The sequence below is a fragment of the Schistocerca piceifrons genome, chromosome 4 (genome assembly GCF_021461385.2).
Source record: "Schistocerca piceifrons isolate TAMUIC-IGC-003096 chromosome 4, iqSchPice1.1, whole genome shotgun sequence".
NCBI lineage: Eukaryota > Metazoa > Arthropoda > Insecta > Orthoptera > Acrididae > Schistocerca > Schistocerca piceifrons.
Window position 1 is genome coordinate 454,349,230 of NC_060141.1, and position 12,784 is coordinate 454,362,013.

General features: G+C 41.5%; 1 protein-coding gene across 1 annotated transcript in view; it reads left to right on the forward strand.

Moving 5' to 3' along the window:
* The window catches only part of LOC124795909 (proton-coupled amino acid transporter-like protein CG1139), a 98,481-nt gene that overhangs the window by 63,180 nt on the left and 22,517 nt on the right, over window positions 1-12,784 (forward strand). Inside the window, exons 6-7 of the mRNA XM_047259989.1 lie at window positions 1,279-1,551; window positions 10,367-10,545. Coding sequence (XP_047115945.1) covers window positions 1,279-1,551; window positions 10,367-10,545 — 452 coding nt within the window. The remainder of the gene's footprint in view (window positions 1-1,278; window positions 1,552-10,366; window positions 10,546-12,784) is intronic.

Sequence of the window (12,784 nt, forward strand, 5' to 3'; positions counted from 1 at the left end):
TTCTAGGAGAACTGGAACGGGACCACTGAACATAGCGATGCCACGACAAGATGATGGTTCAAATCCTCGTCCGACCATCCAGATTTAGCAACATAATAGAGACATGAAATCTCGTAGGAGCCAGGCGATCATCGTTATATTACAATGCACCACTATACTGAAGCTCATTGGTCATTTAAAAAATGTCACACAGGCGGTAAAAGTGGACTTTATTACTCACATTACTCACTTGACGCGTTTCGGATTTATTTCCATCATCAGATATCCAAGTGCACAGAGGATCACAGGATACGGGCGTCACTATACCTACATTTTACAACTGTCTGCTTGGCTACAAGTACATATAGTAACGCTCGTATCCTGTGAACCTCTGTGAACATGGATATCTGATAATGGCCGGCCGCTGTGCCCCAGCGGTTCTAGGCGCTTCAATCCGGAACCGCGCTGATGCTACGGTCGCAGGTTCGAATCATGTCTCGGGCATGGATATGTGTGATGTTCTTAGGTTAGTTAGGTTTAAGTAGTACTAAGTCTAGAAAACTGATGACCTCAGATGTTAAGTCCCATGGTGCTTAGAGCGATTTGAACCATATCTGATAATGGAAATAAATCCGAAATGCGTCATATGACCAACATGAATAATAAAGTCGTTCTTCATCGGCTGTGTGACTTTATTGAAGCGACGTATTGAGCTCCAGTACAGTACTACTTTATAATACCCAGATTTATGTTTCATGTGATTTCCGAAAATCGCTACAGGAAAACACAGGGATGGTTTCTCTGAAAAGGGCACGGCCGATTTCCTTCACTATCCTTCCGTAATATGAGCTTGTGCTCCGTCTCAAACGACCGCGCTGTCATCTCTAGCCAGCTCTCCCTATGGTCAAGATACGCTGCACAGACCACGCTAGCCTTTATCACAGGCGTTCGACTCGTTTTCTTTGGACAGCCAGTGACTCTCCATCGTAGCTTGTGGCCTGCCTGTTTGTTGTCTTTAGGAATTAATTCACTTTATCTGTGTTTTGACCGCCGGTGAGTGTGAGTGTGAGTGTGTGTGTGTGTGTGTGTGTGTGTGTGTGTGTGTGTGTGTGTGTGTGTGTTTGTGTGTGTGTGTCATTCATTGTAAGATAATACGTCAGTGAAAATAATGAATACTTCGATAGTAATTAAGTAATAACTTCTTATTTTGTCACAGTTCATACATTTATAGCTACATAAGAAACGATTGCTCGTACAGTGACAATACGTTAAGTTACAATTAATCCTATACTCTCACAGGTTGTGGACGTGTACTACAGTGGGCTGGACCTGAGGATCTACATGTTAATTTTGTTGCTGCCACTCATACTGATAAACATGGTGCGCAACCTGAAGCTCCTGGCTCCATTCACAACGCTGGCCAGCCTCCTGACCGTAGCAGGATTCGGTATCACCTTCTATTACCTGGTGATCGGCTCTCCTACTCTCGACGACAAACAGCCATTTGGAACGTTCGAAGAATTTCCTCTCTTCATCGGAACGGTTCTCTTCTCACTAGAGGCGATTGGAGTTGTAAGTATGTTACGAAGAAAATATATTGGCCAAGAAAATACGTGATGAAATTTTCACTTTGCAGCAGAGTTTGCGCTGATTTGAAACTTCCTGGCAGATGAGAAATGCATGGCTAACCGGAACTTGAACTCGGAACCTCAGTCAGTAGTGCATTTGCCCACGAAAAGCAAAGGTCTCAAGTTAGAGACTAAGTCCAGCACGCAGTTTTAATCTGCCAAGAAGCTTCAAAGATAAGAGGATTAACGCATATGGCGATATTAAATAATATGAGTTTAAGCAATAATTAGTTGTGGAAGACGATTCGAGTTTACGGATTTAAAGTAGATACCTTCCATACTTTCTTGAAATGAATAGAGCTACTATTGTTTGATTTAATTTGACCCAGTTTGACCACTGACAGTTACAGGGTGGTTATAATTAAATTTTCGATATTTGAATCACTGTAGACGGAAAACTATTTGTCCAACTTTCTAGGATTGATGTTCCGACCGTGCCCTGCCGGATTTGCGTTGTTACTAATGTTAGTGTCATGACTTGCAATAAAGCGCCGGTAAAGGAAGAACGACGTAGGGTCGAAACGAAGCATCAGTGTGCGTTGAAGTTGAAGACTGTCAACATGTGTGTGAACAAGGTGAGCAGGGCTTTATTCTTAAATTCTGTTTGACCAAAACAACAGCAAACGTGCTGCTGTTCTTCTCTAGTATCGACGCATTAACGGAATATTGAGAGGTCATGATGATTCGGAAGTTCGAAGTAACTGACGATTTTGGAATTGCTCCTGGCAGATGCTGACGGCCAGTTGGGGCACAACACCTACGTACATCTACATGATTACTCTGCAATTCACGATTTAGGGCGTGCCAGAGTGTTTATCGAACTACCTACATGCTATTTAGCTACCATTTCGCTCTCGAATGGCGAGCGGGAAAAACGAGCACTTAACTCTTTCTGTGCGATCTCTGATTTCTTTTATATTGTCATGATAATCGTTTCTTCCTATGTAGATAGATGCCAATAGAATATTTTTTCAAATTGGTGATTGAAATTGCACAAGAAGATCCTGCCGCAACGAAAAACGGCTTTGTTGTAATGACTGCCACTCGAAATCACGTATCGTATATCCGTAGCACTCTCTATTTCGCGACAATACGAGGCGAGCTGCGCTTCTTTGAACTTTTTCGATGTCCTCCGTCAGTCCCATTTGATGTGGATCCCACACGGCACAGCAACTCGAGAAGGGGACGGACAAGCGTGGTGTAAGCACTCTCTTTAGAAGACCTGAAAGAGCGGTGGCTCGTTTTTATTTTACAGGTTACTATTCCTTGCCGTAGGGGCTGTGATTTTTTGATATTTTTTTTTTTTGGTCTAAACCAGCAAGGCAAAACAGAGGCCACTACTTCCACCACATCAAGTGGTTTTAGTGCTCACGTACTCACACTGAGTCGTGAACACTCCCCAGTTTATCAATGGGGAATAGTTGAACATGATTACTACTGTAATCGGTGGCATGCATGCAATGGTCGTGCCAGGCGCGCGATATTGAATCTTTATACTATGGTTAGTGGCGCGAGACCTGCACGACCTTATAGCAACCGTTATAGTTCCGTATAATTCTGTTACACTAGGGGTGCGTTCACGTAAGGAAAGAGAGAGAATGTAAGATTTACGGACTCATTTATTAAACAGTTGAGAATCGAACAATAATACAACCAAATGGGGGTGGGGGTGGGGGGGGGGGAAGATCCGAGTTCAGCAGCCTGCCCTAACGTACGTTCATAACACGCCACGATAGCAGGAGGAAAGGAATTTTAGTAACGATCGCCGTATTATCAGATAGAATCTCATTTAGTAAAGAAAGGGGTTGCAGGCGTGCAACGACCACCACCAGGAATTAGCCAAACACTAAGAAGATGCTACTGTGCGTGAATCGCTCGGTAGCCTCCTGTACTAAAGCAATAAAACCCGCAAGACGCGAAACTATTCACAATGACCTATAAGGTTCCCTCTGGGCCGCAGGGCGCGAATCTGCAGTGCACGCCGGCGCTCATTCTTACCGAACTTAATCTCCTGGAAGCGGCACCTCCGGTCTCCGGCACGGTCACACTAGAACTGCCAGCTACTGCCCCTTTGTCCACCAACCATCCGCGGAGGGCGGTTGGCGCCCGCCCGCGGAAAACGGGCGCGCACCTGAACTGGCCAATCATAGGGCCGGAATTTCACAGGGAGGCGACCTCGCGACGTTAAAATTGAGCAGAAATTGCGTTTACAAGGTTGGTAAGGCGGGTTATGGGGCTGAGAACAGGAGAAACTTTGGCCGCTACTGAATGTTCAAACGACAGTACGTGCTACCCAGGCGATCGGAAAAGGGATGGGAAACGGGAAGCCATCATGGCTGCTAGAGAGACTGCTGCCCTCGCCCATAAATAAAGAAAATTTCTAGCGCCAAGCTCCTCTCACAGATCAGTGTGAGACAAGCTGTAAAAATCGTCAAATAAATCAGGCAACCCATAGAAATTATTAATATTACCTCAATTATTTTTTTACCGAGTACCAGAATGCTGGGATTAGAAATATGAATTACGAGCACTGAATGGTGAATGAAGTGCACGTCTTTCACCTGTTGCACTTTTTAAGTGTCCTGGTAATAAATCACGGCCTTTGGTTTGCTTTCCCTAGAACGTTATCCATGTGATCGTCCCAAATTAAGTTATTCGTAACTGTAATCCCTAAGAATTTAGTTGAATTTCCAACCTTTGTACCTGTATGATTTCTCGTATAACCGAAATTTAGCAGATTTCTTTTAATATTCATAAGGATGACTTAATACTTTTCATTATTTAGAGTCAATTGCCACTCTACACACCATGTATCTCGTGTAAATCATTCTGAATTTGGTTTTGATCATTTGATGACTTTACTAAACGTTATATGACAGTATTATCTGCAAACAGTCTAAGAAGACTACTCAGATTGTCTCCTAAATCGTTTATGTGGATCAGGAACAGCTTGGGGCTTATAACACTTCCTTGGGAATCGTCAGATATCTCGTATTTCTGCTTTACTCGATGCATTTTCGTCAAGTACTACGAACTATGATCTTTTTGACAGGAAATCTCCAGTCCAATCGCACTAATGAGACAATACTCCATAGACACGCAATTTTATTAGAATTCGGTCGTGGAGAACGATGTCAAAAGCCTATTGGAAATGTAAAAATATGGAATCAATTTGACATCGCCTGCTGATAGCACTCATTGCTTCGTGGGACTTCTTGTTTCTCAAGAATGATATTTTCTCAATCCACGCTGACTATTTGTCAATAAATCGTTTTCATCGAGGTGATTCATAATACTCAAACACAGTATTGCTTTCCCGGGAGTTGATGCAATTTGTGCAACGTTCCAGTCTTTGGGTAAGGAACTTTCGACGAGTGAGCGGTTCTATATGAAAACATGGTACACAGTTAACTAATGTTACTCTCTCATGTCGAAACAAAAATGTGAAACTTCGTGGAACATTAAAACTGCGTACCAGACAGAGACTCGAACTGGGAAACTGTGCCTTTCATGAGCGAGTGCTCTACCGTCTGAGCTACCCTGTCCTCACAGCTTTAATTCCCTGGTACCTTGTCTCCCACCTTCCAAACTACGCACAATCTCTCCTGCATACCTTGTAGAAGTAGCACTCCTGGAAGAAAGGATATTGCGGGTCTTGAGTCTTGCTTGGATAGCTCAGTCGACAGAGAAATTTCCCGCGAAAGGCAAAGGTCCCAAGTTCGAGCATCCGTCCGGCACACGATTTTAATCTGCCAGGAAGTTTCATATCAGCGTCCATTCCGCTGCAGAGTGAATATTTCATTCTGGAAATAAAAATGCGTTTCTCTCAATGTTTCACTCGTTATGTTTCGACTACGTTTCCTTGTCCTACTATCACTTGTTTATCATGGAAGCCTTGTCAGGTAACGAAAATTTAATTGTAACCACCCTGTAATTCGGCAATGGAGAAGTATCGGGAGCAGGATGAGTCTAGTATAAATTATAGAGGGAGACAAGGCTCGCCTAAAGTGGATGGGTTAAAATGAATGTAGATCTGAATAGTTATGCAGAGACGACGACAGTGCAGCAGGAGAGACTTGTGTGTGTAGCTGCATCAGATCAGTGTTGTTGATTAAACGAAGTACAGGTACGTTGTTTATGATATTGGATAAATTACCAAAAATCTGCTTTATTCATGCAGCACAAATGAGTCAAGATGCAGATGATAAGCAACAAATAATGCTTTATCAAAACACCTCTTGTCATGCGTGGGTACTGTGATAGGTGCCATTTTACCGACGTCGTACAACTACCTTATAGCATGTTCTGGCAGAAGACACCAACCTAGATAACACTAATTTATGGGCTGTACTGGTCCCTCTGACATGGTGACCAGGACACATCAGAATCGGTTCAGCTTCAGTGTGTACGCGGCTATTGTTGTCAGGGGACCCTTGCTCCTTCACGAAACCTTGTAGGCACGGTAGGTCTGCTATTCTTGCAGGACACATTGCCTGAGATGTTCGATGAAGTAACTTCCACATGATGGGTTCTCCGTCCAGCTCACTACTTATTTGTGTACACGAATCAATTTTCATTTCCACATAGTACAATATATATTGAGCACATCATAAACTTTGTTCTCTGGCGCATAGATAACACTTACACTAGTGCTTTCTATTTTTGTTTGTGAAAAGTACTCTCAGAAATTAAATAAAAATAGCTCCAGTCATCTGGCTCCTATCGAGGTTCCGGGTGACTCCCCTTGGATGCAAGGCAAACAACGGAATCGATGTACCCTAGAAAATGTTAACGAGGTGATCAACTTAAAAACAAAGTTTCGTGCATGGAATGTACAGGCTGGGTGTTCATGGCATGAATGAAATGGCATTTACCACTTGATACCGTACATTTCTGAGCACATGTTCATCTGACATCATTTGTTTCTTGTCTGCCGGCCGGTGTGGCCGTGCGGTTAAAGGCGCTTCAGTCTGGAACCGCGTGACCGCTACGGTCGCAGGTTCGAATCCTGCCTCGGGCATGGATGTGTGTGATGTCCTTCGGTTAGTTAGGTTTAATTAGTTCTAAGTTCTAGGCGACTGATGACCTCAGAAGTTAAGTCGCATAGTGCTCAGAGCCATTTGAGCCATTGTTTCTTGTCCTTGCAAGGATCGTCTTCCGCACGTCCTCTGACTTCAGAGTTTTTCCGTAACGTCGGCCCTTTAGGTGAATAATAGCAATGTTACAGATAAAAATAATCAAATAAGAGGTGTCGTCTATAAGCTAAAGGTATCAGTTCACTGTTGACAGGAAGGAGGCATTAGCGGAATATAAAAACCTTTACTTTTCTCTTGAACGGAGCGTGCGGTTCAAAAATGGTTCAAATGGCTATCAGCACTATGGGACTTAACATCTGAGGTTATCAGTCCCCTAGAACTTAGAACTACTTAAACCTAACTAACCTAAGGACATCACACATATCCATGCCCGAGGCTCGATTCGAACCTGCGACCGTAGCGGTCGCGCGGTTCCAGACTGTAGCGCCTAGGACCGCTAGGCCACTCCGGCCGGCTGCGTGCGGTTCGATCACATGTACATTACTGAGCTGATTGTTCCATAGCCATAAGACTGAAGTTAGGAAAGCGAAAGATTTAGAGATATGCTTAGGTAATATCAATACCCTGGAACTATGATAGATGTTTGAGAGGTACTGAGCCAGTTGCAAAAGAAATCGATTTAAAAAAATACGTAAAAGGCACATCGTTTACCTGATCGCATTCATCCTAATAAGCAGTAGGAACCAACATACTCAAACATCCAAATGTTACGTGGATATGCTATTTTGAATTTGTTTGGCCTCTGGCTTACAAACATCTTCACCACCACAATTTAAGAGCTCCTACTGATACAATAAATTAACATTTGTTGATTTTGACACATGCAGTATAGGACGCTCTAATACATTTAAATAATGCACACATACCTTGAAACATGGCAGACCATCTCTCGGTTATTTAACGAATGTGGTTTATCAATCTGAGGCTAAATGAAAATAGAGCCTCCATTGGACAGACCTTCCCGGATAATTTGCCGTAGCGTTTTATGTACATCAGTTTACATCAAGACCAAGTACCAGCCCAGTACCCCGCTCTGCAACGTAATATTGAATAACTTGCATTTGACGGTAAGGGGCAATCTAAAAGAGATGTGGGACTTAATTTCGTCACAGGCCTGCATTCAGATACTACATCCCTAAATCACAGTCGCACACATCGACCTGTTAAACCTACCTGTTGTTACCTATGAAACAGTTTTAGCTGCTCTGTGCTTCCAACTGTGCACGTAATTGAACTTTGCATCACTATAATAACACTCGGTGGAGAGGTCAGTACACTGCAAAAGAAGAACAAACTAATCTGGTGAATCAATTCTATTATCGAGGCCCCTTGTCCTCCAAGTAAGTTGGTGTACAGAATTGACAGCATTTATGCAGAGTAGCCAACAGCACTCGTCAGAATTCAAAGAGCGGTCGCCGCGACGTGACGTTCTCGGGCGCACTGCCTTCGCGCTGCGGACCTAACAGTTCTAATTTCAGTGCGTAGTTAAAATTGAAATATCTCGTGATCTACCTCTTGGATCATGATACTGTTTTCACCGAACTTACTCTAATGAAACTCCTCATATTTTATTTTTATTTTATTTTTTGTGTCGTCGGTCTTATGACTGGTTTGGTGCGGCCCGCCACGAATTCCTCTCTTGTGCCAAACTCTTCATCTCAAAGTATTACTTGCAACCTACGTCCTCAATTATTTGCTGGATGTATTCCAATCTCTGCGTTCCCCTACAGTTTTTGCCCTCTAAAGATCCCTCTAGTACCACGGAAATCAGTCCCTGATGTCTTAGCTCTACATACAGATACATATCATTGCACTTCATTATTTCTCTCCTTCATTATTGTAATTTATTAACTAGGAGAGCAATGAGCGTGCAGAGTGGAATAACCTATCACTGCCACTTCTCTGCCTTAAGCAAGTATTATGTCTCTTCCAAGTGGTTTGAACTTTTTTCAGTTGATGACATCTTGAATTACAATTCAGTTTATATGATTCACAGAAAAAAACATAACATTATTCCAAATTAGAGAAATGTTTCAATTTTTTACCAACAGGTAGTGCTCTGCTTGAGTTAATGTACTCTACAGTGGCGTAATATACCTCACTCATACTTCTACTTCTGGTAAAGGAAAAGTAGTTCCCATCCACCCTCACGATATTTAACGATCAATCTTACACATTTCTCAGGTGTTCTTTAAAAGAAAATGGGCAGTACCCTTGATGCCACTATAGTCCCATGCATTGTTTGAAAATGAAACTCTTCCTGCATTTGAAAATATTCAGACAATTTTTATTTTGAGTTTCTCAATTTTTTTGTACAGTTCTACAAACAGCACAATTGATTAATTACGTTATGTTCGAATTACTCAGTATTTTAATTGAATATACACACAGAACTGAGGCCATTGCAACACATAAAGCATTTATAATTGTCCATTCCCAGAAGAAAACATTCTGATTTTGTGCCTCTTTCAGGTATTACAGTTGGTGACTATCAAAATATCTTGAATTAGAAATTTATCATCACATCAGGTTGCCAGCTGTTTTGAACCAAACACTGTAATTTGCAAAGTATTGTCTAATCTTTCCTGAAAATGTACAGACAGTCGTTCAAGTCAAATCGATTTACTCAGGGCATTGACAGACAATGATCTCATAAACAAAGAACTGAAAGCTCTGTGTTTTACTGAGGAAAAAATAACACAATAATACACACTGAAAACTACAATAATAGAAATGAAAAGATAAATAGGCTGCTATGGTGTGCAGGGACTTTACAACTGCAAGAGATGACCCGTTACTTTGTTTAGCGAATTAATGTTTTACAAGAGGTTACAACGTTAGACATTTTTTAAATCACAACCTCTTTCAAATATCTCTGATGCTTACACATTTTCTGCAACGATCAGCTGTTTTATCCAATAAGCAAAAGGACTTTTAATGAAGGAGTCGATTAATACGAAAATTAATTATTCACTAAGGTAGGCTTCTACTCTGCACACTGTCAGAGTCAAGGTCTTTGCGATGAATGTATAGCTCACCTGTATTAGGACGAAGCAAATATTGTCTTTTTTTTATTTTGTAAGGAATCACTCGAACACCAGCCTAAAGCAGTAGTTTCAAACATTTCCTCCGACGGACTACTTTGACAGTTCTGGTACTCTGATGGAGCACCTTGTTTATTTCGAATATAAATATATTTTTTTAAAATGAGAAAAACTTACATTATTCAGTAATCTCTTCAAATTTATATCACCGTTAATAACAGAAAAATCATAATAAAATGTTAAAAAGCAATTAGTACTGTCGAAATGTCGAAGAAAGAAAAGGCATGTTATTAACAGATTTTCGTGGGGTACTTATTCACTTCCTGCGGAGCAGCAGTGTTCTGTAGAACAGTTTAGAAAACCATGATCTAAAGCCGTTCATGAACAAAATGAAAATAGTAAATCACAGTTTGATGAACAGAAAGTGATTTCCTCCCGAAATGCACAAAGAGATAAAGGAGGTTATCTTGCCGAGGACATCTAACACCCCCTGAAAAAAAAACAATGAAACAGTAGACTTGCTCATTATTTTGAAGCTATTGAAGCCAAAACGGATTCATTACCTGTAATTTAGGAACATTTGTGCCCTGTGTAATCGTTTCATATCTTAAACTTACAGATTCTGCCGCTAGAGAACAGCATGAAATCACCAAAGAAATTCCGTGGAACGTTTGGAGTGCTTAACGTTGCCATGGTTCTCGTCGTCACTCTGTTCATTGTAACCGGTTTCCTTGGTTACATGCAGTATGGGGATTCTGCAAAAGGAAGCATAACGCTTAGCCTGCCCAAGGAGGAAAAGTGAGTAATGTGGAAAAATGTCTGTCCACAAAAATCCATTCACCAATCCAATAAATTCATATTGTAATTCCTTTAAGTCAGATTACATGCAAGTACATATACTGAAATACGTCCTGAATTTAAAATGCCCTCTCATATATAAAGTAACGATATAATAACGCTATGTGAGTACAAAGATTATAGACAATCATCAGTGAAGAATGGAGGTATCGTACTTTACACAAAGCAATTGGAATAATAAGACAGTCAACTGACTTCCGTGATGCTGTTAAGTCCTGATAAGCACACTTACGACTTGTAAGCAACACAGCTTGCATGCAAGTTGCGTAAAGTGGGTCTGTGTTTCCAATCTGTTTGCCTGGCCTTTTTGTTTAGAAATCTGAATATTCAAACACACAAAGCATTCATGTTATGTATTGAGTGATAAAGTGGCAGCACCTTCTGCAAATGTCAACTGTTCTGAAAGATTATGTATACAAAATAGGCGAAGTGTATTGCTCACTGTATTGATTGAAATAGTGTATGTCTATCACAATGAGACATAATAATTTGAAAATAATGGCAACGGGTCACTAATAACTTTTATGACGTTTGGGAAAATCAAGCACTGGAAAATCCGGGCTGGAATGACGACAGTATTATGAAAAGGACATACTGCTGCTCACTATACAGAGGAGACGGTGAATGTGTTTTTCTCTACTTTAGAATAAGGCCTTTTGGCAGAAATCTAGATTCAGCACCTGCTCAAATCACTAATACATAAGTCCTCTATGGCTGACAGTTGGCATATCAATTTAATAGCAGAAATTTCAGCACATAGCAATAGCTGGTGCAAACTAAAACCTGTTAAGCACTTACAACAACCAAAAACCCAGAATGAGCATATATCAGTCAAAAAATTTAAATCTCCAGGAATGTTTATTAATCAACAATAAAAGGATCCCACAACTAAGTGTATTGATCAATTTAATCACCATAAGTTCCTTGCACATTATTTGCTTTAATCAACAGTTGTACCGAACAGCTAGAGCAATAACAAATAATATGTTGGCAATAACCAACGGCGGACACCATAGTTTACTTAACACAGTAAATCGGATTAATTCAAAATATGGTTCAAATGTCTCTGAGCACTATGGGACTTAACATCTGAGGTCATCAGTCACCTAGAACTTAGAACTACTTAAACCTAACTAACCTAAGGACATCACACACATCCACGCCCGGGGCACGATTCGAACCTGCGACCGTAGCGGTCGCGTGGTTCGAGACTGAAGCGCCTAGAACCGCTCGGCCACACCGGCCGGCCGGATTAATTCGCAACACAATGGTAACAACTAGCAAATTTAAGTATTGTGAAAAAGCACATTATTCATTTGGTGTACTGCTTTCCATCAACTATGTGAGCACCAGAAAAATCACTCAAGCAAAAAAAGAACAAACCGAAACCACCTCACCGAAATTGTGGTCTGTGGTCATCACGTCGGTTTACTACGACATCCAGGCTATATCTGGAACAGTTTAAGTGCTTACAAACAGTCAAAATTTCATTGGGAACTACACCATTAGTGTAGTAATTTTATTCCGATGGATATCAGCACATTTACAGGCCCATCGAAAGGTGACCACATTCCACCTACTATCGCCAATGATTTGTTCCGCAAGTTGCATCTGGAGCTGCTCCACGTTGACTCTCAGCAGGGAAGAGCGTTCACTCTCCAGATCCATCACCCGCTCTCCGAGCCTCTGCGGTCAGTGTACCCACCCAAGGCGCTGGTCTCACTGCCTCCCCTAGCGCCAACGTGCTCGGGCTTTTAACTATCCATGCCAGAGTTCCTCCAGAAATCAGAATCCCGAAACAATCGCGAGATGTCGAATAAAGATAGCTACATGCACTGAAGCAAAGTAAATTGTGCCACAGCTTATTATCATCTCAACGTAGAAACTATTCGCTAACGTTCTGAAATTACTGCAGCGGTCACCCTTCAGGTTCAAGTTTTAGAAACCGAGTAGGTGATGTAGTTGAGTTCAACGTGTATTTTGATGTTGAGCTTACAATTAGGGAGTCCGCGAGGGTGACTGCCTTATTCCCGAAGGCTTTAGCTAAGCAGCGTTCTCAGGAAACACATTTATTGTTCGTGATATTGCAACACGGGTTGCTTTAACTGGCTCAGCAGAAGCAGCACTGAGGCGTACACCCATGCATGATGAGGAATGTGAACACAGAACTCTATGGGTT